The following is a 25,962-nucleotide window of genomic DNA, read 5'->3' as shown; positions in this document are numbered from 1 at the left end:
TCTTATTCCAAGCATTTCAGATAAGGGTTATTTAGCCTATCATTTATTAATTGTTATATTGGCCAGTTTTTGAGTGATTGATGCTAGTCAGATGGTGGGTCACTCTGGTATGTAGAAGGTTGAATTTTGTACTCTGTAGTTAATGTAATCAGCTCAGGAGGAGTTTGCTGGGGGGATGGGGAAGATGAGGAAAATTAAAAATTGGAGAAAGACTATCAAAAAGGAAAGAGACCTAGTGAATTAATCTGGTTTGTCAAAACAAACCAACCAACCAGCTAGGTTGTGAATTTATAATTTAACTTCCAGAAGGAAGAGGACAATATAATAGTATATGCTTTCACGTGGAGCTTGCAATAAGAAACTCCTAGGCCCAGGAGTGTGTCATAAGAATACTTCCTTTATGGAGTTTGGTTCCCGGTACCGGAGAAAAACCAAAAAAAAAAAAAAAAAAAAAAGAATACTTCCTTTATGCTTCTTCTAATCTCAGTCAAATGTTTGACACTGATTATGATTTTTATCTGTTTGATAACTTCAATTGAATGTATAATTATATTTGAGTATTGCTGCTTTTGACACAATTTAGTGATTGTTTTTAGGTGGATTTAACTTTTCCTATTCCTGTGGGCTAAATCAGTGGTTATACATGCCTCCTTCAAAATCTGCTATACTTGGAGATTTTTAAGAACTCCATATAGTAAATAAGAGTTAACAAAATTTTCTAACAGCATTGCTATTTAGGCAAGGGAGATAAACCAAATTAAATAATTGACTAGAGGAGTAACTTTGATCGTTCTATGTGTAAATATTTGGAAGGATAGCATGCTTTTGGAATCAGACTGCCTTAGATTTAAAATTAGTTACAACCACATGCACATCGTGTTACTCTTCTAAATCTAACGGGTCATATCTATAAAATGGAAATGATGGCTCTTTTACATCTCTCGAGGTCAGAAATACTCTTATTGGAGTACCTAATACAGTGCCTAGTGCACAGTAGATGGTCAGTGCTTGTTCTTCATAGCCTTAATATTACTGTTCTCTTCTGTTGTCTTTTAACTTCAATTATGAAGGCTAATTTTTGGTCTCTCAGATTTTCCAGTGCCTGCCTTGGCTTCATTTTAATTTATGGCGTAATCTCACTGGAATCTCAAATACTTGGAGATTATGTTTCTACTCTGTGCTTGAGTTCAAGTTTAGTTTCATTCCAGAGAATTAAATGCTATCTATGCTTTTTATAAAAGAAAATGCAAAAGGAGAAGAAAGTTATGGCTAATCTTGAGGCTATAGTGAGTTGTGCTTGTTTTCTAGATATATTAATTCCAGAAGGTTAGAATAGGAATTCATGGATTTGTGTCTTGATGGTATCATCTTCCTTTAAGGTTATTGCTGTATTCAAGGATGTGTTTGGTTCAAATTCCAGCCCATACATGGGAACCAGGCTATTTCACATCACTCCCTATGATGTTCAGGTGAGGAGATAAAAGAGCCTCTTTGCTTTACGATTTTCTATGGTTTTTACATCTCTCACTACCAGGTATACTTCTGACATGACACTGGGTTTTTTCTCCCACAGCTGGGCTACTCAGTCCTTTCCCGTGGCAGCTACGTTCCTCACCCATCTCGTCGGCCCCTGCTGCTCCTACACCAGTCATTCCAGTCTCTAGAGTCCATCATGAAGTGTGTACAGATGAGCTGGATGGTCATCCTTGTGGGGCCCGCATCTGTGGGCAAGACCACCCTGGTCCAGCTTCTGGCACACCTTACTGGCCACACATTAAAGATCATGGCTATGAACAGTGCAATGGATACTACTGAGCTTCTTGGTGGATTTGAGCAGGTAATTGTTACCCCTCATTTTCAGACAAAATACTGTAAATGCTATGGGCTGATTGAAGATTGTCCTTATTAATGGTAATTACACATAACAGTGTCCTCTGACTCTCGCCAGTGGTCATGCTGATTTCATGTGCTCTGAAAATTGCAGGTTGATCTTGTACGAACTTGGAGGCAGCTGCTGGAGAAGGTAGAGGATACTATAAGGGGACTGTTAAGGGTTAGCCTCCTTGTCAGTGCTGATGACACAGAAGTAGTGCTGCGAGCGTGGAGCCACTTCCTTCTGATGTACAAACCCAAGTGTCTTGGAGAAGATGGTAAAGGTATCACGATGGAGATTGTCAATAAACTGGAAGCAGTATTGTTGCTTATGCAACGACTCAATAATAAAATCAACTCATACTCCAAGGCAGGTATGTATACCTGAATATGTGTATCATATGCTTATCAATATCCATGTGTTCATGTACACGACTATATTTGTGACCGTCATGCTATATTTTAATTAATTTAATGATTAATAATGAAAACTTGGACATACTTGGCTTAGAAAGTATAGTGAAGCCAAGGTTGAGTATTCCAAATTAGTATTGAGTATTTCAAAAAAGCAAGTGGAAATAATTGGTTGCCAATCTTTATGGTTCGTGTGTGTGTGTGTGTGTTCAGCTATAAAGACCAATGTCTTGTATGTAACGCTGTTTTTATTTTTTGTTGTCTTTTTTTTCAACTTAATAGTATTTTCTCAAGAAATGCAGCATTTTAAGTTGAAGATTCAGCATCTGAATTGATAGGATATTTATTTAAGTGAAAGAAGTATGTCATTAGTATGATAAATGGTTAACACAGAAATGTAATCCTTTCCTGTTATAGTGCTATTTTGTGGATGGTGATGAGCATGCCCTTAGGAAGGAATAACAGGTTCACACTGGGCCATAATTTGTACGTTCTCTGCTGGGCGGCTTGAACACTGGTGGTGGTACGTGCATGAGTGTCCCACTTGTAGGACCAGTAGTACAGGTGGCCTGATGGAACAGTCATGCAGGTACCACTGGTGGTTCAGACTGGCAGGTATAGGTTAAATTAATGATCCAGAGTTTAGGTTTGTCACTAGATTGTCACATACTGCTACATTATACTACTAGAGGGAAGTGCTATTTGTAAGTCCAGTTTAATTAAACTTGGGCTTTCTTTCTAATGACCATATCCTAGTAATAACTAGTATTTTCTTGGCAAGTACCTTATAGTTTACATAGCCCTTTCTGAAAAATTTTCAATTGCCTTTTTTTTGTTGTTGGAAATTGTTTTATGATCCTTTTTTGTATCACAAAGTAATATATAATGGGTTTCGGCTTCAAACCAAGAGTGTACTTAGTCGTAAGGTCTCAGTGTTAACAAGTAGAAAACTGAGGAAAGTGTGTGAAATAACTGCTTTTAGACATTGGACAACAGGCAGCACAGGACTGTGATACCTGAGGGAACAGGAAAAATGAAGCCCTGTAATTGCTCTTTCTGCCTTGAAGCAGTTACTGATTACAAAGTAGGCAGGGAAACCCATCTTCATTGAAGATTTAACTCTGCATTTAAGCATTAATTCAGAAAGCCATTGAGGTTTTTGTTTGTTTGTGTCCCAAACCTGATTTTCTCATTCCAGAGTTTGCCAAACTTTTGGAAGATTTCCGAAGTTTTCGGGTGAAGCTTATGCAGTCAGCCAGTGGCTGCAGCCATGGCACATTTGAATGGGTTGACAGCATGTTAGTTCAGGCTCTGAAATCTGGAGACTGGCTTCTGATGGACAATGTTAACTTCTGCAAGTAAGAATCTTGTGTCCAGTCATCATGAGTGGCCTTGTGGGAAACTAGGGATATGCCTAGCAAAATAGAAACCAAAATGGAAACTAAGTTTTAGGTCTGTTGCTTTTCTTAACTAGCAATGTAGCTTCACCCATATTCTACAGACGTTACTCACTCTTTGGTAAATAATGGTAATTGGTCATTCTGAAATACACAGTTGGTAGAGGTGGGATAGTGGCGCACCATGTAATCCCAGCACTCAGGAGGCTGAGGCAGGAGGATCACCACAAGTTTGAGGCCAGGCTGAGCTACATTGTGAGTTCAAGGGTAGCCTGGACTACATAGTGAGACCCTCCCTCAAAAAAGCCAAAAGAGAAAAAAAAAAACCCTCCAGAAAGAGGAAACCACCATTTTACCTGCAGTAGCTTCTATTGTACGAACTATATAGTTTAGCAGTTTGGTTTTGATTTGGGTTTTTTTTTAATGAATAATTTAGTTTTAACCTAGCTCCTTTTAAGCACATTTGATAATGTTGAGGATAAAGGAGAAAAAGGGTTATATAGAGCAGGAAACTTTCTGTCCGTTTTCTTAATTTTGAACAAATAATTTGTGTACTTTTACTGTGTGTAAAGCTGTGTGCTATGTGCTTTACGGAGTGAAAAGGGGAATCCCTGGGCAGTCTCCTCTTGAAGGAGATGATAGCTCTGTGTGGGAAGCGATCCCTGCTAAAAGGGAGATGTGGGCTGGAAATGGTTGGAGGCTGGTGCAACTAAAGTAGAGGCAAATGTCACCTTGTCAGTCATTTGAGTTTTCTCTATAAAGTCCATCAGTGCTGGATCGTTTGAATGCTCTGCTTGAACCTGGAGGCGTCCTCACCATTAATGAGAGGGGAATGATAGATGGAGCCACTCCAACCATAACACCTCATCCTAATTTCAGGTATTTATGTCTCTTAGTTTTTGCCCTAAAAATCTGACAGCCTCAGTAGCTGAGGTGCACATTCAGGAAGACCTCTAATCAGGAAGGCCACACATTCATTCATTCAATTAAAACAAATCTTTACTGAGGCTCTGCTATTTGCCAGGCACTCCTGGGCTGTGGGGGCCAAGGGAGGTAAAAGGAGAGGTAAAAAAATAATACTGATACATGCATACCCGTGTTTATATAGCACATTCCACAATAGCTAAATTATGGAAATGGTCATCAACAGATGACTGGATAAAGAAAGGGTGGTATTTATACACTATGGAGTAGTCTTCATCCATAGAGAAGGATAAATTTGAGTCATCTTTAGGAAAATGGATGGATCTATCACATGGTCTGTCTTAATAAGAAACTTGAAATATAAGTAATTAAAAGAGCACGAAAGAAGAAAGATGGTAGGAAACAGGGAGGTACACTCTTGTGGAGATGGGAAAGGGAAATTGTGTATGTGCGTGAGAAGGTGTGTAAAAGTGGTGAAGATGGTGTATTTATATGGACCAGTTCCCCAAGATCAATGTAATTATATGTATCACAAGCATACCAATAAAAAAATACAGCTGAGAGCAAGAAAGCGTGAGGGAGGGAGGGAGGGTTGAGGCTCCTCCCTTGGGGTGACGAAAGGTGGAAACCAGAGACCAGTCACAGTCCTTTTGCAGTAACCCAGGTAAGAGCTGATGCATTAGACCAGGGTAGTCAGATGACGGGAACTTGGAGATGGACTTGTGAGTTGAAAAAAGGAAGAGATTGACACCAAAGTTTTTAGAATGAATAATTGGGTAAGTGAGGTTGCCATTTGGAGTTCTCAGGTAGCATAATTCCTAGGACAGCAGATTTAGAGAAGCTGATTTGTGATATTGGTGCCCGTTAGCAGTTGAAGACTGACTGTGGATGATTGAAGTACACTTTAAGTTACTGGTACCTTTCTCGGTGAGCTTCCTGTGAGATGAGCCACATATGGTTTGCCCTTACCCATTATTGCTGAGTTACACGATTGGTTGCACTGGGAGTTAAAGAAATGTTTTCCCCTCTGAATTGCCACTTTACTAGGCTTTTTCTCTCAATGGATCCTGTTCATGGAGAAATATCCCGAGCCATGAGGAATCGTGGACTTGAAATCTACATTTCAGGAGAAGGGGATGAGAACATCTCAGACAACCTGGATTTGAAAGTTCTGCTGCACAGCCTTGGGTTGGTGGGAGACAGTGTGTGTGACATCCTCTTGGCTCTCCACAGTGAGACCCGAAGCTCTGTTATAGGTGAGATAGTTTAGACTTGTAGAAATCCCTGTTTTTGCATTGAATTAGTACTCTAGGGGTTCTTAGATTTAGCGTACATTGAAATAGGAATTACTGGGAAAGCTGAAAAATGTATCTGTCCACACTCCCCAAGAAAGTCAACTTAGTATGTCAACAGTGAGGCCTAGGAATCAGTATTTCAAAGAAATTCCCAAGAGAGGTGATATGTGTAGTTAGAGCCCAACATCTGAGTAATTCTGCTTTAAGTGCTGGGATTGATGAGCTTTGCCCATCATATTTCCAGGGTCATGGTTGCCTTCTTAAAGTTGGGATAAAAAAGCGTGTCTCAATTAAAACAGACAGTGATGACTCCTGAATGTGTCATTGTATAAAAGGGAACAATAAACGTAAAGAAAACACTGTTTATTGAATATCTGCTCTGTTAGGTACAATACGGGTTGCTTATTTAGTTCTTTAAGACATATATTTCCACTTTATAGATGAAGAAGAGTCTGAGTATAAATAACTTGTGAGTCAGTTAATAATGACAGCTGAGATTTCAAAGTAGGCCTTGGATTTTTTTTTTTGTGTGTATCTTTTTGAGACAGAGTTTTGTTACACAGTTTAGGCTGGCTTTCAACTCACTTTGTAGCCTACGCTGGCCTTAAACTTACAGCCATCCTTCTGCCTCAGCCTTCCAAGTGCTGGGATTACAGGTGTGCACCACCATGCCCGGTGTAAGCCTCGGATTTTAAATCCTGTGTCAAGCCTGTATTTCCTTCATGAGGTGTGCTTAATTTGCTACCTTTAGTGTATGTTAACATGAGATTAAAGATACACATAACCAGGCCTTATCATACTTGTGAAGGAGTTTGCCATAATATATTACAGACGTCCAGAACAAGGTAGACTGGGGAGAGGGAGTGAGAGGACAGGAGCGGAGATAAGGATTAGGAATGTGTATGTTTCCGCAAGTGCATTGTGCTTCAGGCAACCCTAGAGCAGTGATTGTGAACCCTTTAGAGCTTTCGGTGATAAGAAACAGCCACCTGCGGCACACATGCCATAGGTCCATGACCACTGCCCTAGAGTCTGCTTCGGTGTCTTAGTTACTTTTCTCATTGCTGAGACAAAATACTTAATACCCAGAGTATTTCCCCTCTGCTGGGACTCCATTGTGTGAATGAGTCAACCCTAAAGGATGAAGATGAAGAGAGCAGGATGAAGGTTGTGTTACTTCCTCATTCCTGGGACGAAATACCCAACATCCACAAGTTAAAGGAAAGGTTTATTTTGGCTCCCAGTCTGTAGAGGTTTCAGTCCATAGTTGGCTGGCTCTAAGGCAGCATGGCATGGCAGAGAGGCATTGCAGAGGAGAAATAGTCCATGGCGGGCAGAAGGCAGCAAGGAAACAAGCAGCAAAGTAGTGAATAAGCCGCAAGAGACAAGCAGCGGCCCTCTTTCTGTCCCTTATATTCTATCTCCCACACTCACACCCAGGGTGGAACACCCTTAATCCTAGCATTGCATTATAAATCTATCTCAGCATCATGTACTCTAGAGACAGGCACCACTGAAAAGCTACACATACGACCACATGAGGCTTTGGAGGGACGTCTAGACAGAAGCCATAACAGAGGGTTTGCTACAATAAGTACCTGGGTGGGGTTGAGTAGAAATAAGTTTGAGATTAGGGTAGCATTTCTAAATTTTCACTGGAGGTTTTGAAGAATCATTTGCTCACAGATGGCAATATTTCTTTTTCCTAGGCTCTCCAACATCTTCTGTATCTGCTCTAATTCAGACAGCCATACTCATTGTCCAGTATCTGCAACGAGGGCTGGGTTTACACAGAGCCTTTTCAGAAGCATGCTGGGAAGTGTATGTCTGCTCTCAGCATTCAGCTGCAAACCAGAAGGTACTGCCAAATGTTGGCTACAGCTTTCTTCTAAGTTGTAACACTCTTCCTGTAGAGTAGGAAGAAATTATTTTTATGTAAGATAGCAACTTGAATGATCTGAGAGAGCTGACCATTGCACTTTTGCTCCAGTAAAGATCTAGTGCCAGGTTCTTTTCTGTAAAACAGCTTTAATGGTAAATATTTCTTTCTTGAATCTGATGTATCAAGAGCAAAAAGAATTTAACTTTTGGCATTGTACATTGAAGAATGTCTAAGCGTTGTTGGGAAACAGTCATGTAAACCATAAAAACTTAACTTTACTACCAGTATATTTGGTAATAGCATTTATATTCCTGTGAACTATGTGTTTTATCTCCTACCAGCTTGTGCAGACTTTGCTGGAGAAACATGTTTCTATTTTGCAAGCACGGGAAAACTGGGGAAACTCCATTCTTGCTGCAGGGATGTGGCCTGATTCTGTGCCTTCTGCTCTCTTTGCCACGGAAGATTCTCACCTCTCTGTTGTCCGAAGTGATGGACAGATTCTGGCATATTGCCTCAACAGGATAAGCGTGAAAACCAGCAGCTGGACCAGGTCAGCAGAGCCCTCAGCTTATGTAGCTCTGTTTCTTAGCTTTTGCTGGTAATAGTCTATACACAGAATATTCAGCCTAAAATGATGTGGCCCTTTTATTGTCCAGCTATTATGTTTTTACTATTTATTATAATATTATTCCCTATTATTTACTAAGAAGACAAACACAGGGAATTGAACACAGGGTTTCATGTATGCTGAGCATGTACTGTACCACCAAGCTATACTTCTAGCTCCAGATACATGTTTTGTCTTCCTTTGTGGAGAAATGAATTTTTTCTCTTTACCTCTTTGATAAAAGATTTGTAAAATAATTTTCTCAGTTCTTTGAAATATAAAGTAAAAGATTGTACTAGTATTAACTTTGTCTGTTCCAATGAATTTCAGGAGTCAGCCTCTCACTTTGCAAGACTTAGAGAAAATTATGCAGTCTTCCAATCCTGAGAACCTAAAATTTGGTGCAGTACAAATGGATGCTTGTTGGATTGATGAACCAGAAGTTTTGGCTATGGCTGTTAAATTGCTCATAGAAAGAGCGACCAATCAGGATTGGATGCTCAGAGTTAAATGGCTTTATCATTTAGCCAGGAATATACCACAGGGGCTTGGTGAGTAGGAAAGCTTAATTTGTACAGTGAGGGGTTTATATGCTTTTGTCCTGTTTCAGTGCCTTAGTAGCTGTGTTATTCTGTAACTGCACTTCTAAAATTACAGGTGAGGTATTTCTGAGCAACACATTTATAGGGTAGTGTTAGTTTGAATACCTCTTAAATTAAGAAACAAGTCTCTCTTTAGATGTATCACAAGAGAAACTTGTTCCAGTGCAATTTTTAGTATGCCAGGGTTTATCAGATTCATAATGAAAATATGTTATACTACTTCTTAATTTTAACATCAGCTTTTTTGCTGTAGTGCTGCTATATAACCATTCTGTCTGGGAAAGATGTTACTTTTGATCAGTTTATTTCTCCTTAAAGTGGATGAGCTTCTAATCTAATGCTGCCAGTGCTCCAAGTTGTCACACTTAAATTTTCTTTGTAGTTTATTCAAAAAAGAGAAAAACAGTAATAACAACATTGCCTAGGTTGCAAAGGGCAGGATGGGAAATTTGTTGGTTGAAATTGTTGACTAAAGTAAGTGACTTTACGTGAACCTCTCTACTACATGTGTTCAAGATAATTGAATGAATGTTTGTGACATGTGATCTAAATATGTGTATAGAGAACTTTTGTAAGTGTTCTGTAAATAGAAAGCTTTGTCTTATAGGATAGCCACAAGCCTTACAGAGCTACTACTACATATAAACAAACATAAACTTATTAAAACTAAATTAAATGTAATATCCAGTCCTTTAGTAGCATTAACCACATTTGAAGAACTCTCATTTGACTGCTGACTGCTCTGACAGTACAGCAGGGACAGTTTAGTTGGACAGCACTGCGTTAGAGTCCTAACGTTGTTTCTTGTTCCTCCACAGAGTCAGTACAGATTCATTTGGAAGCCAGTGCTGCATCTCTTAGGAATTTTTACTCAAATTCTCTCTCAGCTGGGGTTACTAATGTCTTCAAAATATTACAGACAAATATAACAGGTATACACTTGCTTTTGATTTCTAGGTCTTGGCTCCATTTTTAAAACTTGTCCTTTGAGTTTATGGGGAAAAGGCTTGTCACAGTTCAACCATAAGAATAGTTTTCAAAGGCTCAGAATATCCATATGCAAATTCTTGTTTATTTGAAATTATCCATTCATCTTTTAGCATCTAAAGGAAGCTAATGATATACAGTGTACCTGGGAATTGTAAGACTAAGCTTAACTCTGCCTCCAAGTAGCTTACCAATTTTTGACATGTCATTCACTGTCTGGTGCGTTAGAGGAACTAAGCTTTTATTTATCTGGGGTCCCTTCCACTTTTTTCTTTTTTTTTTTTTTAAAGTACTGGGGATTAACATTTTCATGATGGGGCCATAATTCATTTTTTTCACTGCCAAGTGGCTCTGATTGAACTTGTTAATGTTACTGCCAGCTTGAACCACTGTTGGTACAAGATAGGATAGTCGGTATGTACCACTTGGTGGTTCAGGCCAGCAAGAGCATCTTAAACCCAGGGCCTCACAGTGAGCATTGAGCTGTATCCCTAGTTGTTTGTTTATTTTTTGGCTTTTTGAGACAGGATCTTGCTATGTAGTTCATACCAGCCTTAGCCTCACTGTGTAGCCTATGCTGGACTTGAACTCAAGGCATTCTTGCCTCGGCCTCCCAAATGCTGAGATTACAGGCACGCACCACCATCTGGAGACGGTCCAAGTCTTTCTGCAACTACATACAGAAGTACCAAAAAAAAGTACCAAGTGTGAGCCACAGATTTAGGAAGCAGAAGCAGCAGCAATTTTTGTTTTTTTGCTTGTTTGTTTTGAGAGAGGGTCTCATTATGTTGCCCAGGTCCCTCATTTCACAACCTCTTGAGTAGGTGGAGGTATAATGTATACACTGCTGTGCCTGACTGGAAAATTGTTTTTAAGCTCTGGAGGGCTTTTTCTTACTAACAGCAAGTAGTAAGACATACTCAACCTTTTTCTTTCTTGTAAATTAAAAAATGTTTTGGTGGCAAATGGTGAGAGATGGGGTGAGTAAGTCCAGGATTCTTTTCATATCAGTAGTGGGTCTGAGGAAGTAAACTCATTGAATGAAATATTTATGTTCTTGCCCAGATTATCTTTATATTCTGTCGTGGGATGAGTTCTCAGGACTTCTAGATATTTTGGGTTTGCAAAGGAAATAGTGTAAAAGCTATTATCATGGACTGAAACCACAGCATTTCTCCTTTTTTTTTTTTTTTTTTTTTTCTTCCCTTCCAGGAGTCAGGATAATTAAAGGGAAGCGTAAAAATAGTCAGTTGAAACCAGGCAAAGCATTTTACCTAAGAAATTCTAACTTTTTTTAAACCAGATGACTTTGTGATCCCTCTGGACCCCAGATGGAATATACAGGCTTTGGACATCATCAGAAATTCGATGAGCTTTGATCCACAGACAGATCACCCTGAGCAACTCTTTGCCCTCTTAGAATCAGTTGCAAACAAGTAGGTGAATCCTGCACTTCTGGCCAGTATCTCCCTGATCTCACATAATACACTTTTCATATAGGTTATGTGTGTTTAATTTTGTGAACCTAACCAGTAGCAGGGTGCTAGGCATTTTTGCCTTCAGTCTTAGTATAAATTGTGAGACTTACATGAAAGTTAATCTTTTCTGACAGCATAGTCGTGTTTCTACTGTTGATTGTTCCTAGCAGCTCCTCTCATTTCCATCTCTGTTTGCTCACTCGTCCTTAGCCACCTATTTCCCACCCTCACGTGTTGGAGACATACACAGTACCTGTTCACTTCCCTGCACACTCACATGTAAATTTACAGAGTTGTAATATAGACTGGACTTTTTATTTTTACTATAGTGGCCATATAATTTTTTCCCATCTCTCTGTCTATTTTTGAGGTTGGACCTTGTGTAGTCTCAAACTTGCTGTGTATCCCAGAATGGCCTCAAACTCATCATCCTCCTGCCTCACCCTCCCAACTGCCTGGCTGAAGTGTATAGATTTTAAGAATAGTTTTGTAATTGAAATATAATGTACATTACAAAGGAGTAAGCTAAAGTGAGTTTGTGATTTTGATGACTGTTGTAGTCTGTCCTAGGATCTCAGAATACCAGAAGTTAATTTTGTGGTAGCCACTTTATTGGGTTCTAGCAAGGGAGTGCAGCTGCTGCTATACCCTTAATTGAGGAAACAGCCCTCCTCTGTTGGGAGGGTCGTCCTCTCTAACTGAGCACGCAGCTTCAGGAGGGACGCACATGGAGTGGTGAGGGAGGAAGGGGACCCCCTCTAGCTAGCCAGATCAGCGGAATCATCAGTGGGCTGACAGATGTCACAGCCATCACCCTCACATCCTGTGGTGTCTGCTTTGAAGAGTTCAGTGTGTTAGATCATGGTGGACCAGTAGAGTGAGGTCCAGCAGTCTCTCTAGTCCCAGCTTTCTCTATCTGTCCTCTTCCCTCACCCTAGTCATCACTTGTACTTCCTTTATCCAGTCCAGAGTTTGCAGAGGCAGGAGAGGAACAGCAGGATGCAGGAGATCGATGTTGCATGGGGTTGAAGAGTTCAATACGTAGAGACTATGATTAAAGAGTATTACTAATTCATAACTTTTTGTTATGTGTTTGAATCTCATTCCAGGACGATTATCTATCTTGACCGGGAAAAACGGATTTTTACTGAAGAAAATTTGGTTTCCATTGGTGGCAAAACTTTAAATAGTGTTTTGAGAATGTCTTTTGAATTCCATAAAGGTAAGAACATTTTACCTTTTGTATTCTTTACTTAAAGCTGGGCATGGTAGCACATACCTGTAATCCCAGCTACTTTACATGACTGAGGCAGGAGATCTTGAGTTTAAGGCCAGCCTTAGTGAGACCTGCCTCAAAATAAAGTAAAAAGGGTTTAAGGATGTTTTCTTCAGCTAAGAATCTGGTTGTATTATGTGGCCAATGTTAAGGGACAGATTCATCTTCTGTTGTCCTGCAGATTCTATTCACCTCATTTGTCCCTTTACTCAGTGGTAATGACTAGCTTTTACTGAGCACTGGCTGTGTGCCAGGTGTTTAGCTAAATGCTTTTCACATGTCCTTGATCTCATTTACTACAGCAATCCTGTGAAATAAGTAAGTCTTCAGGTTGTGGATAAGGGAGACAGATGCTCAGCAGAGCGAGGACTTGAAAAGTAGTTATGTTGGCTCAAAAAGTATGTATGTAGAAACATTTGATTGTAGAAGAGAACATCTCTACCTTTCCATCTTCGTAAATTGAAAAGATAGCTATGCTTTTTGGGAAGAAATTTAAACTATATAGAAGTTTATATAGAAGAATAAAAATTGAAAAAAAGTTCATCCTTGCAGGAACTAAGGTAGTTTGACTTCTGCCTTCTGACATCTGTTTGTGTTAAGTATATAGTTTTGTTTGTATTTAATGCTGTGTTCTACATCTTGCATATTTCATTAGGGCTTTATTTACCTTGTTAAGTATACATGCCTTATCTGCCAAACTTACTTACTTGTCACGGGCACAGAGTTTGCTTGCTTGTTTCCTCTCTTCCTCACTCTTTTCCTCCCAGGAGTGCTCCACCACTAAGTTATACTCCTAGTCCTTTTTATTTTTTATATTGGAAGAAGGTCCTGCTAAGTTGCCAAGGCTGGCCTCAAACTTGTAATCCTCCTGCCTCAGCTTTCTGAATAGATGCTTTTAATTTTTCACCTTTCAGAAATGACCTTTGTATTAAGGATACCAGTAAATTCTAGATTATAGTTTAATTTGAAAATTTCTAGAGATTGATTAAAATCTTATGGAATGTTCTTCTGTTTATTTCAACTCTTAAGATCCAGAGAGCTATCATAGCCTGCCCCATGAAATTGTGGTCAATCTTGCTGCTTTTTTTGAGCTTTGTGATGCATTGATCTTGCTCTGGGTACAGTCTGCACAGGTGATGGTGTCTGATGCTAATGTTCATGAGGTAAGGCAGTACACCTGTTTTTATTTTAAATATCAAGATTTGTCTTGGCCCAAAAAGTCTTAGGGGCAAGACTAAGCTCAGTGTTACTGCATATCCAGTATTACTTGAGAAATCTGACTGCTCTTAGTTTTAATATATAGCTACGTGTTTAAAGGTTTGTGGAAATACAATTGACATATTATAGACTGCATATATTCAAAGAGTTCAGTTTGATAAATTTTGACCTGTCTATAACTGAAGCCGTCACCACAGTTAAGGTAGTGAACATATATCTATCTACCACTCCTAAAAGTCTTGTTACAACTTTTTTGTATTTGCTTCCTCTTTCTTGTCCTAATCCCAACCATATAGCCATTGGTCTGATTTCATTTACTGTAGAAAACTTGTGTATTCTCTAGATGGAATTGTGCAGTATATACTCTTTTTTTGTCTGGACAGTTTTAAGATGCATCCATATGGTTTTCTGTATCAATAGTTAATTCTTTTGTATTTGTAACACTTCTTTATGTGAATGTACTATACTTTGTTTATCCATTTACCTGTCGATGAGTATTCGGATTTTTAAGTTACATTTTAATTTACTTAAGCTTTTTTAGATATCATTGTCTTATATAAGTTAAATGGAGTTTTGAGTACAGATTATCATAGTAAGTCTAGTAGAATAGAAACTCATAAACTTTTTGGTCTCAACATCTCTTTATAATCTTAAAAAAAAAACCAACAACTGCAGAGAGCATTTATTTATCTTGGTTACATCTGTCAGTGTTTACCATATTAAGAATTAAAACTGAAGAACCTAAAAAAAAAGTTTTTAAGTTTGTCTAAAATGGAAAGTCAATTTCAAGTTAATGTGAGTGACATGTTTATAACAAAAATAGGTATTTTCAAATAAAAATTAGTGAGAAGATTGGCGCGATTGCATATTTCTGCACATTTCATTAATGTTTGGGTTAAGAGAAGAATGTACAATTTTCACATCTCTAAATAATGTAGTGTAACAGCTTTTCACATAGCCTTAGGTAATCTATAGATGAGTTCAAGTATATAGAAAGATATATGTAGCTTAGAAGTAGATATACTTTTTTTTTTTTGTCTTTTTGAGATGGTCTGTCTATGCAGTTCAGGCTGGCCTTGAGCTCACTTTGTAGCCCAGGATGGTCCAAACTCACAACGATCCTCCTGCCTCAACTTCTCGAGTGCTGGGATTACAGGCATGTGCCACCACGCCTGGCAGTGTACCATTTTATATGCGGGACGTATCATCATATCTTGCTATCTATAGACATTTGGGGACCAATCCCCTGAGTATACTCTCAAATGTTTTTCATAAAATGATAATGAAAAACTACATAAAGAATAGACCTGTAGACAAACAAAAGAGAATTCACAAATAAACTCGCCACATGTACCTATGTCTGCTTTTTACCAAAAATTCAGTAGTAATTAAGTGGAACAGGACGTCCTGTATGAGAAATAGTGATACATGTCCACATAAAGTGAAACGGAGTTTCCCATTATCTCACATTATGTACAAGTTACCTTAAAATGGATGAAACCTGAGTAGAAGAGATGAAACTAGGAACTGCCTAAAGGGAAGTAAAAGAGAAAATCTTTCCAATTTAAGGATATGCAAGGATTTCTTAGATTTTCAATAAAAGAAAATAATTAGATTTCAATAAAATTGGAAACTTCTGTTCTCTTTCATAGTCACTTCTAAGAAAAGATACTGCAAAAAGCTGTTTATAAAACTCATAGATTATATAAACTGATTGTAATAAACCCAGTTTTAAGGTGAATTAAGAAATTTGAACAGATGCTTCTCCAAAGATATATAAATGTCTAGTAAGAACTTGAAAAAATTACAGCATCATTAGTTATCAAGGCAATGTCAATTGAAACTGCAGTGATCTACCATCTTCCAAAAACTAAAATTAAAACCACTCACAATTGTGATTGGCCAGTAGTAACTGGGAAGGAAATGGAATGATCAGAACTGCCTTTTACTGCTGGTTATAATGAAAGTAGTGCAGCTGCTTTGTAAGACATATGGCATTTTCTTATTAAATAATATGAGCAATTTAATGTGTGACCTAATCATTTCATTTTATTGTAAAGGGATAGGTTTACACTTCACATATTAGGAGAAAAGATCTTCGCTTTGTCGATCTTAATATTCATATAAATATTCTGGTCTAGCCTTAGACTTTTCATGTAGGTATGTTGAGTATTAAGGCTGTGTCAGATGTCTTCTGTTGAGACATATTTGTGAACAATCTTCCTTTGTTCTGTTTTTAGATCTTAGGTTCTGTGCAGTGGCGGGATCGGTTTTGGACTGTGGCTGATGCAGTAAAGGTGGATGCTCCAGGTCTGGCTTTGCTTGCCCTCCATTGGCACTGGGTTTTAAAACATTTGGTCCTCCAGATTCCCCAACTCCTGATGAATTATGAAGACAAGTAAGAGTCCCCCTTAGAATAATAATGTTAATAATGTTGATATCTACACTGTTAAGATGATCTGATATTAAAACTGCTTCTTCTTTCTTTTCTTTGGTTTATTCGCTTGGCATATTGGTGAATATAGTAAAATATAAAGTGTAAATGATTTCTCTTCTTTCTAGCTAACATATCTCCTTATTTCCCTTTTCCCCTCTCCCCCTTTCCCCTTTGAAGATATTACAAAGAGGTTCAGACGGTCTCAAAACATATTCAGAATTGTCTGGGTAACCCAACTGGTGGCTTCACTGGTATAAAGAAGTTGCAGAAGTTTCTGGGACGACCGTTTCCTTTTAAGGTACACCAGGAAGCATGTAGTAAATAAAAAGATTTGAGCCCTTCTGAGGTTCTCATGTGCTTGGGAACTGACATTCACGTAGACTCATCCTTTCCTGCAAAAGTTTAACTCTTTTAACTGTTCTATGAATACTACTGATTTCTTAAGTATTATAGTTTCACTTATATCTAAGACAGCTAAGCCTTGGTCTAGTTTTATTATTGTAAAATTTCTGCAGAGCAATAGGAATAAACAAGCCTTATTTTTTAGAAGTGTGAAGAAAATATCTTAAATTTTTTCTTTGACATATATATTGTGCTAAGATGAACCACACTTTAGCTCTTTAATAGGCTCTCCTGGGTTTTATTGTTTCAGGACAAGCTAGTGGTGGAGTGTTTTTCACAACTGAAAGTCATTAACAAAGCCCTTGCTATCAGGGAATATGTGCTTGTCCTTGGCGAGAGTGAATGGCAGGAAGACATTCATCGTCTCCAAGTGATTGCCTCAGAATGGATATTAAAGAAAAGTCTCCTGCAGGCCTGGGGTTCAATCCTAAGGGCTAATATTCTGGAAGATGTCAACTTGGGTAATATATTTGGTTTTTGGCTGTAGACAATAGATTTTTCCCTTAGATTTTTCTTTTTGTGGGTGTAGCATAAATACTGAATAAGTGATAGTAGTTGGGCTACATGTTGTGTATATTCTTTATTTCCATCACTGAATGTTTGCTTAAGACATGAGCTGAGAGCTCATTTTTTTTTTTTTTTTGGTTTTCGGTACCAGGAACCGAACTCACGACCTTGCGCTTGCCAGGCAGGCGCTTTTGCCGCTGAGCTAAATCCCCAGCCCGAGCTCATGTTAAGTAACCTAATTCTAATTCATTCAGGTTAAGCTCATAGTCACTTTGCCTTGGAAATTTAGACCTGGGCCTTTTGACCAATGTGCTCTAATACATTTTATTTGGGTTTAAATTAAAGATGAACTGAAGAATCTTGTGAGTGTTCAGTGTTCAGAACTGAAAGCTAAAGGACTTCCACTTGGTTTTCTGGAAAAGAAACTTGGAGAAACTTCCTCCCTGCCCCAGCCAGGCTTTATCTCCTTAATCCAACTCGCCAGGCGCATTCAGTTGTGGCCTGCAGCGGAGTACTTGGCTATTCTTTGGCGGTACAAAGTGATGGCTGATTTTATGATGCAGGTCTGTCTGAGAAGGTAAGCTTTTTTTTAAATGAAAGTTCCTTTGAAGTAATTATTTTCTTACTCTATTGTTCTTTGTACCCTATATGTGAACAAAAACAGGGACTTGTCTTGTGGAGGAATGATTGCTGAGGAACAGGGAGGGCACTTGTCACTTTGGAAAACCAGATTTTCTCTAGGATTCTTTGCTTGTCCTTGATTGACCTTTAAAAGCCTCTAGGTGTTTTACCAGTAGTTTTTAATTTTTAACTAAGTGCACTAGATATTTTGTGCATTCTGTCTTCCTTTACATAGCAGTTTTCTAGTGATTTATTGATATCTTTATTCCAGCATATTTCTTTATTTCTCAAACAGGTCTAGTAAAAATGAACAGCCCCAGATAGATGAGGAGATAAGTCATCATGTCACATTTTGTTTTAAACACACACCAGTGGCTCCTCAAGAACTTCGAGATCTTTGGTCTTTGCTGTATTATAAGAAGGTAAAAACCAAAATCAAAAAAAGGAAATAAGCCTCCTTTATACTGAATTGAGTAACTTTTTCTGTGGCAGACTTATTATAGAATATTTGTTTTATTTAACCTCAAAATTCCATATGCTAGTCAGGTATGGTGGCAATCCTAGCTGCTTGGGAGACTGAGGGAGGAGGATGTTAAGTTTGAGGCCAACCTGGGCAGCTTAACAAGACCCTGTCTCAAAAAGAGCCAGGGATGTAGCCTAGTGTAGAGTACTCTTAGGTTTGATCCTCAGTACTGCCAAAAAAAGAAAAAAACAAAACAATGAACATTTTGCTAACCCCAGGCTATCTGAATTACCTTTTAAAGTGGAAGAACTATGAATATTCTTCAGCAGTAATTCGAAAAATATCTTGCAGTACTTATAAAAGTATTTCTTATCATGGAAATACTCATTTTTTCCAGTTAAGTGAGGTGAAAATGCTTGAGTTTTAAAAATTTCCCTTTTGCTCAAGAATGCAGTGGTGCTTTGGTTTACGAACTGAATTCTTTCCCTGATTCTTGTCGCAAACCAAATTGGACTAGAACTGAATCAAGTTTTCCCATAGGGTCAGCATAGAAACCTAACCAGTGAATTTGGTTTTTTTCTTTCTTTTTTTTCTTTTAACAAATAAAAGAAGGAGGGGCTGGGGGTTTAGCTCAGTGGCAAAGCGCCTGCCTGGCAAGTGCAAGGTCATGAGTTTGGTTCCCGGTACCGGAGAAAAACAAAAAAAAAAGAAAGAAAAGAAGGAAAACATATTAACAAACAGACATCCATTCATAAAATAGCATAAGAACAGTACAAACAAAACAGAGTTACAGACAAAGTTGTAGGAAATTAGCAATGGTTGTTGTATTACTTATTAATATCTTCAAAGTGGTTTCTGAAGAAAATAAATAAAGATATACAAGATTGATCAAACAAGTAATTATTAACTGTTCCTTTCTGTAGAGCAATAGAAGACAGTAGTACAACTATGTTAGCTATCCTGTATATACGTACTTGCATTTGATTTGGTTCTTGTACAAGGTTGATTTATAGAATCTTCAAATATTACTTTATTTAACTGTTCCTTTATCTCTAGGTGTCCACTGAAGACATTATTTGTTTGTGGTCTGAGTTATTTAATTCCACATTTACATCTTTCTGGAGCAGTACTGTCACCACAAATCCAGAGTACTGGCTAACATGGAACCCACTGCTTAATATGCAGCAGAAGGAGGCACCCAAGTCCTTTTTGGACTCCACCTTGAAGGTTTGTGGCCTAAAATCATACATTTTTTTCTCCAGACAGATCTAGCAATAAGCATTTATTCTTATGAGAAAACAGTTGACTAAATAGGTAATGGTGATGCTTTATTTTCTGTGGGATATTAATAGCCATACTATAAAAACTTGTTTCATCTTAAAGATTTGTGCAATTCTGAGTTAGTCATACAAGTTTCTTTTAAGAAATCTTTTTTTCTAATTACAAAGTATTTAAACTACAGAAACGTGTAGTTTAAATATATATTTTGTTAGAAATAATATATTTATTATATTATTCTATAATATATTTATTATATTATTCTATATTCTAACATATATAATTTGTTAGAAATAACCAGTCTTCTCTGGGTTTTTGTGTTTATAATATCACTTTATATATACATGTAACAAATATATCACTCTGCTCACAAATGTATCATGGCAATGTGTACATTTCATTACATATTCTTTTTCCATACTCTTTATTTCATTGTACTGCCATGCTAAAGTGTATGTAATCACTTTCATATTGGTAAGTGTTGAAGTTTTTTTTTGTCTTTTCTGCTCTGTATAACAAACACAGCTGCATTAACTGTCCTTGTATAAATTTGCATTTGTCTTGAGTATTTCTGTAGGTAACTTAGTAGAACTTAACCTTTGGCCACAAGGACTACATGTTAAGTATATATAGAGAGAGTAAATTATGTAATATATATCTATGTGTGTGAGTGTGTGCATACATGCACATGTGCACATACACATATGGGAGTCTGTTACCAGACTGTCTGGGGATAGTCTTGGCTTTTTTTTGTTCTTTTTTAAACATGCGAGGAAAAAGACATGAGGCTGTGAAGCCGTGGGCTAGGTTCAGAACCAGAGCAGTTTCATTCCTGATATATTTGAGGACTTGTTTCCCATATGCTTGCCATACTAGGTATTAACATGTCTAATTGTTACAATTTAAAGCTTTTTTTGTGTTTGTTTGGTACTGGGAATTGAACTCAGGGCTTTGCACTTGCTAAGTAGGCGCTGTACCACTGAGCTGCATCCCTGGCCCAATTTAAAGCATTTTGTCCTTCTTTGATTATTAGACTGAACATCTTTTCGTATTTGTCAATCATTTTCTCTGAACTTTACAGTCATATTCATTGTTCAGTTTTAAAAAATGTTTTATTAATGAAGATCTCTTTGTATATTATGGTTGTTAATCCTTTAACCAGTATGATTGGAGGTACATTTCCAGTTTTCTTTTGTTTCAAGTTTGATCAGTTTTATAATGATTGCTCTTCAAATATGCCAGTCTCTTCTGTAGTCTGGTTTTGGTGTCTTGCTTTTAAAAAATGTCTTCCTTTACCAGCTAAAGACCATTTCTTTATATTTTTTCCTGGTTTTTGTTTTACATTTAAATTTTATTTGTGTATCTTTTGTGAGCTAGGGATGTGGGTTTTTTTCTTTAATACAAGGAATAGACCTAAGAGCATTGTATTAACACTTTTCTGTATTTTTTTTGGTGGTGCTAGAGATCAAGATCAAACCCAGGACCTTGTATATGCTAGGCCAACACTGTACCAGTGAGGCATATCCCAAGCACTAATCCTTTCCATTCTCAGTTGTTATTCTTACAAATGTTTCTGTTAAATATTTTTAGACTGTATTCTGTTGCTTTATCAGAATTGGCTTCTTTATTGTAAAACACTTTTCAGAGCCTGTAGTAGTAAGACTCGTGGATCCTGAAGAGTACCTGGTGTATGCAGTGTTTCCTGTCGTGTATATTGGCCCACCTGACCCTTTTCTGTGGGCACCTGTTACTGTGTCTGAGATTAACAGTCCAGAGAGCACCAGCTTGGAATGCTTTTCTGTCTGGCTCTTACCTTATATTCATCTTTTAACTCCTTCCTCTGCCTCCAACTTGTGTCCCTCTATCTGCTATGAGAGTGGTACCCCTAACTCCCAAGTCTGTGGGGCTTCTCACGCATCACTGATGCACTCATTGCTCCCCATTCCTTGGAGAATGGAGTTCATACTTCTTTAAGAACTGTTAGCACCTGACTCCTTTCTGTTCTGGTCTCATGTCTGGCTGATGTTTCTTAGTTCCAAGCAATTTGAAATTTTTATTCTCTTTTTTCCTCTGAAGTGCCCCAGATCTGCTTGATGAAGTCATTTTAGTATATTTCTAAAAGCTACTTGGTTTTTCGGTTGTCCCTCAGGGCCCTGACAGTTTCTGTAAAGCTGTATTCTCGAAGTGCTGCTTTGAAGTCTTGACCAGCGGCTGCAGAGCAGGTCCCTGGGATGTCAGCGGCCTTCCTGTTCTGTCCTCGTCACATGTCACCCTGGGAGAGTGGGTTGAAAGAGTCCAGCAGCTCCAGGACATTAATTCATTGCTTTGGACCAACATGGCTGTCCCTTCAGTAGCAGAATTCAGGTATTCTTTCTTGCTGGAAGCAGTCTGTAAAGCTCCTGTGTGTTCTCCAGACCATGGAGCAGAGGCTGTGTCGGTACCTGTTTCTGAGGTGATGGTTCTGGTGGGTTATAGTGAGGGTGTTCTCCATGTGGATCTGCATGTGTTCTCTCTGTGAGAGAGGCCAGTATGAGTATGGCTGGCTCCTCTGTTTTAAGCATATTGTAATCAGTAAGATAATGCTTAGGAAATCACATGAAAGGGTTGTATGAGAACAGAAATTCAGTTCCAAGTCTGTAGCTGTCATTTCTTGAAGAAATGATAGTGTATAAAGGATAGTGTTTGCTATCCCTAAGTGAATCCTTAAGTTCTTTGTTGTCCCCACAGACGCACAGACTCCCAGCTTCAGGGGCTGGTACTGTGCCGGCACCTGATGGGCCTAGTGGAGCTGTTCCCGGAGCACCGGCAGCAGGAGTACATGCAGCATTGTGAGCAGCTGCTGCTTGGGGACAGCCACGCTTTCCAGCACGTTTGCCAGATTCTTGGGGACTTGGCTGGTCAAGAGGCACTGCCCAAGGAATTGCTCTGTCTCTTGCTTACTTCCCTGCACTACTTTTTTGGTGAAGGGGAAAGTAAGAGGAACTTGCCTGAGCCAGCCCAGCGTGGGAGCCTCTGGGTGAGCCTTGGCTTGCTCCAGATGCAGATTTGGCTTCCCCAGGCACACTTCGACCCTGCAGTGAAGAGAGAATACAAGCTCAAGTATGCCAAGGAGGAGGTATGGGAAGCAAGAGTTTGAAGCATGTTCTCTTTCCCTGACTTGATGGGTTTGCTTAGGGTATTGATCTTTTTGCTTCCTTTTGGCTCCTCAGATCATCACAGAGTTACTTTGAATAAGCTTCCTTGTTACTTTCTGTGCATCTATTTTAAATACTCGCATTTTCCTCTTTGAGAGTTCGTTTGACTAGGTTCAGACTAGAGTGGAGCCCTTCCTAAGTTTCTGATGTATCTGCCAATATGTGTGATAAGCAGGGGGCAAAAAGGTAGAATACCGGAGGCTCTGTCAGAAATGGTGGTATCTTCACTGTCCAGACTCTTTCTACCTGACTAGGTTTTGGATATTTGGATTTGGATTACTGCTTTAGAGAGTAATTCCTACACCTCAGGATTCTGAAATTTTGGTGCTTATTATCTAAAACTCAGGAATAAAGTAGATTTCAAATGTGGTATTCTGCTGGGTGTGGTGGCACATGCCTATAATCCCAGCACTTGGGAGGCTGAGGCAGAACGACCTCTGAGATTTTGAGGCCAGCCTAGGGTACATAGTGAGTTCAAGGCCAGTTTGAATTACTTGTAAGATCCTGTCTCCAAAAAAAAAGGGGGTTATCTTTTGCTATTTGAGCTTCTAACCAAGTTCAGAAATTAACTCCAGTATGATACTTATGTGCTACTACTGTATTTTGAGTAAGGAAAATTATGTTAGGGTGAAGGCTAAGCTGCTATAGACTCAGAAATTTAGTGGTATAATAGTTCTGAGGTGAGTGGTCCATATCAGTAGAACAGACCCACCTGTCTTTGGGTCATTCAGGAGTCCAGATTACTTCCATCTTATTCCTGTACCCATCACGGCATCAGGGCATTGTCCTCATGTGCATGGAACACGGCAGACTATTTTCTCACTTTTCCATTAGTTACACCAGCTGCAGTGTGAGCAAAAGATCCGGGATCTGGCATCCCAGCTACAAACTGGAAGAAATCTGGACAATGAAGTAATTGTCAGTTACTCTCATCCTCACGTCAGGTAAGGCAACACAATGATTTGTATAACTCTACTTTTAAAAAAGACATTATAAGGTTGACCTTTCTAAAGTAATTATAGTGTTAGGTGATGTACATCTCTCAACTACATTAACAGTTATATCCCAAAGCCTTTGTCATAGTCAGGAAAATGATACACTTTAAAAGAAGGGGAAAGATATGTAAGATGTGAATTCCCATGTCAATGCGGAAGAAGAAGCTGGATGTGATGGTGTGCATATTATTTTTATGCTGCTCTTGACCTTGGGTCCACTGCCTTAGGAAATATGGTGTAGTATAATAGGTTCTAAGTTCCAGTTCTTTTCCTGATTTTGTTATCCTACGTGTAGAATAGGTCACTTAATGACATTGAGCCTCAGTATTTATATCAGCAAAAGGAAGATAATTGCAGTGCCTTCCTCAATGAGTTATGATGAGGCTTGGTGAGAAAAACATCTAAAGTGCTAGCAAAGTGTGGCACATGATAAATGTTTTGCAGTTATTACCTCCATATCCATTATAATTGTCAATATTATCCTCATGTTATTCCTCCACAGCTCATATGTTCATTTTCTTCCTAGCTGAGGGCCCAATCCACATTTGTTGCTCTTCTGAGAATTTGCGTGTTGTTTTAATTCACCTTTAGGTTACTTCAGCAAAGGATTGACCAGCTGGAAAATTCAGTCCACAGGCTATTGAAGAAGCAGGCTTTCAGACCCCAGCTGCCAGCCTATGAATCTCTGGTACAGGAAATCCACCACTATGTTACCAGCATTGCCAAGGCTGACAGTGTTCAGGATCTCCTCACAAGACTCCTGCAGGTGCTGCTTACAGATGGGATGCGATCTGCCCAGGTGGCCCAGAGCCTGCTAAAAGAGGAGGCTTCGTGGCAGCAGTCGCAGCACCAGTTCAGAAAGCGGCTGGAGGAGGAGTATGCCCTGTATCCAGACATCGTGACTCCATTACAGGCATCCATCTTGCAGTTACAGCATGGTATGAGGCTTGTGGCATCTGAAGTCCAGACCTCACTGCATAGCAGTGTGATTTGTACAGAGAGGCTGGAGGCCCTGGCCACAGCTTTGCTGGCTTTTCCCTCAGTCGGTCCCACCTTCCCCACCTACTATGCTCATGCGGATGCTTTGTGTTTGGTGAAGTCAGAGGAGGTTCTTCGAGGCCTTGGGAAGCTAATCCTCAAACGTTTTGGAGGAAAGGAGCCAGAAGGCAAGGGCCAACAAGCCTGCCCCACCCGGGAACAGCTACTAATGAATGCACTCCTTTACCTGCACTCCCATGTGCTGTGCAAGGGAGAGATGGACCAGAGGGCCCTGCTGCTCTTCAGACATGTGTGCCAGGTATGCTCCTGTCTGGGCGCACAGCCTGCAGCATGATAGGCATGCTCAGCAGGTGTAGAAATAGTGTTTGGGAAATGGGAATGCTTACACTTTCCTTTCTTTGTTCTTATTTAATTACAGGTTTGAGTGGCTTTGTCTCTCAGTTCTTAAGAGATTAAAAGAGAAATAATTAGTGATGCTAGCTTTTCACTTATGTCAGGTTTTCTGTTGCAGGGACTCAGTACCCATCATCTACAACTTAAAGGAGAAGAGATTTAATTTGGCTCAGGGGATTTAGATTGTGGTCAGGACATAGGAATATCGTGGTAGAAGAGCTTAGTGGAGCAAAGCTGCTTGGTTTCTGGCAGCCAGGTAGCAGAGCAGGACTGTAGTGCTGGAGAGGAAGGGATGAGGGATCAGACACATGCTCAGAGGCCACTGCCTCATGACCCACCTAGACATACCCATAAGTGTGCTCCGCCAGTTCGCCAGGCAGATCCCAAAGCTAGTGAGATTGACATTTCATCCCAACTGCCACATCCCATACCTTGTTGACTTCACACCCAACACATCATCTTAAACTATACTTAGTCTCCAAATAAAGATAATAGCAAGTTCATAATCCCACCAAACACATCTATTCTGTGTATAGCTGGCAAGGTTACGGGCCCTTACCCAAAGTGTCAGTTGTTCCAGCATTTTTTAAAGGTCAGTCTCTTCTGAGACTCAAGGCAAACTCTTAGCTGTAAACATCTGTAAAACATCAAACGAGTTATATAATCCCAAGTATAGTGGCACAGGGTAAATATTCCCATTCCAAAAGGCAGGTGTGGG

The 25,962-nt window shown here is 39.1% G+C and overlaps 1 protein-coding gene across 5 annotated transcripts in view; it reads left to right on the top strand.

Annotated features, from left to right (window-relative positions):
- The window catches only part of Mdn1 (midasin AAA ATPase 1), a 143,603-nt gene that overhangs the window by 73,786 nt on the left and 43,855 nt on the right, over window positions 1-25,962 (top strand). For all 5 annotated transcript variants that reach the window (XM_013510773.1, XM_013510772.1, XM_013510771.1 and 2 more), the window contains exons 41-63: window positions 1,380-1,469; window positions 1,574-1,837; window positions 1,985-2,246; window positions 3,485-3,644; window positions 4,446-4,562; window positions 5,655-5,863; window positions 7,612-7,760; window positions 8,126-8,337; window positions 8,725-8,945; window positions 9,815-9,928; window positions 11,287-11,419; window positions 12,571-12,683; window positions 13,767-13,900; window positions 16,196-16,353; window positions 16,570-16,690; window positions 17,045-17,255; window positions 17,647-17,878; window positions 18,218-18,344; window positions 19,442-19,612; window positions 21,813-22,027; window positions 22,391-22,778; window positions 23,692-23,801; window positions 24,444-25,149. In XM_013510773.1, coding sequence (XP_013366227.1) covers window positions 1,380-1,469; window positions 1,574-1,837; window positions 1,985-2,246; window positions 3,485-3,644; window positions 4,446-4,562; window positions 5,655-5,863; window positions 7,612-7,760; window positions 8,126-8,337; window positions 8,725-8,945; window positions 9,815-9,928; window positions 11,287-11,419; window positions 12,571-12,683; window positions 13,767-13,900; window positions 16,196-16,353; window positions 16,570-16,690; window positions 17,045-17,255; window positions 17,647-17,878; window positions 18,218-18,344; window positions 19,442-19,612; window positions 21,813-22,027; window positions 22,391-22,778; window positions 23,692-23,801; window positions 24,444-25,149 — 4,617 coding nt within the window. The remainder of the gene's footprint in view (window positions 1-1,379; window positions 1,470-1,573; window positions 1,838-1,984; window positions 2,247-3,484; window positions 3,645-4,445; window positions 4,563-5,654; window positions 5,864-7,611; window positions 7,761-8,125; window positions 8,338-8,724; window positions 8,946-9,814; window positions 9,929-11,286; window positions 11,420-12,570; window positions 12,684-13,766; window positions 13,901-16,195; window positions 16,354-16,569; window positions 16,691-17,044; window positions 17,256-17,646; window positions 17,879-18,217; window positions 18,345-19,441; window positions 19,613-21,812; window positions 22,028-22,390; window positions 22,779-23,691; window positions 23,802-24,443; window positions 25,150-25,962) is intronic.

The sequence above is a fragment of the Chinchilla lanigera genome, unplaced genomic scaffold (genome assembly GCF_000276665.1).
Source record: "Chinchilla lanigera isolate Chin_1 unplaced genomic scaffold, ChiLan1.0 scaffold00010, whole genome shotgun sequence".
NCBI classification, from domain to species: domain Eukaryota; kingdom Metazoa; phylum Chordata; class Mammalia; order Rodentia; family Chinchillidae; genus Chinchilla; species Chinchilla lanigera.
Note: the sequence above shows the minus strand (reverse complement) of the source record. Positions and strands in the feature narration are given on the sequence as shown.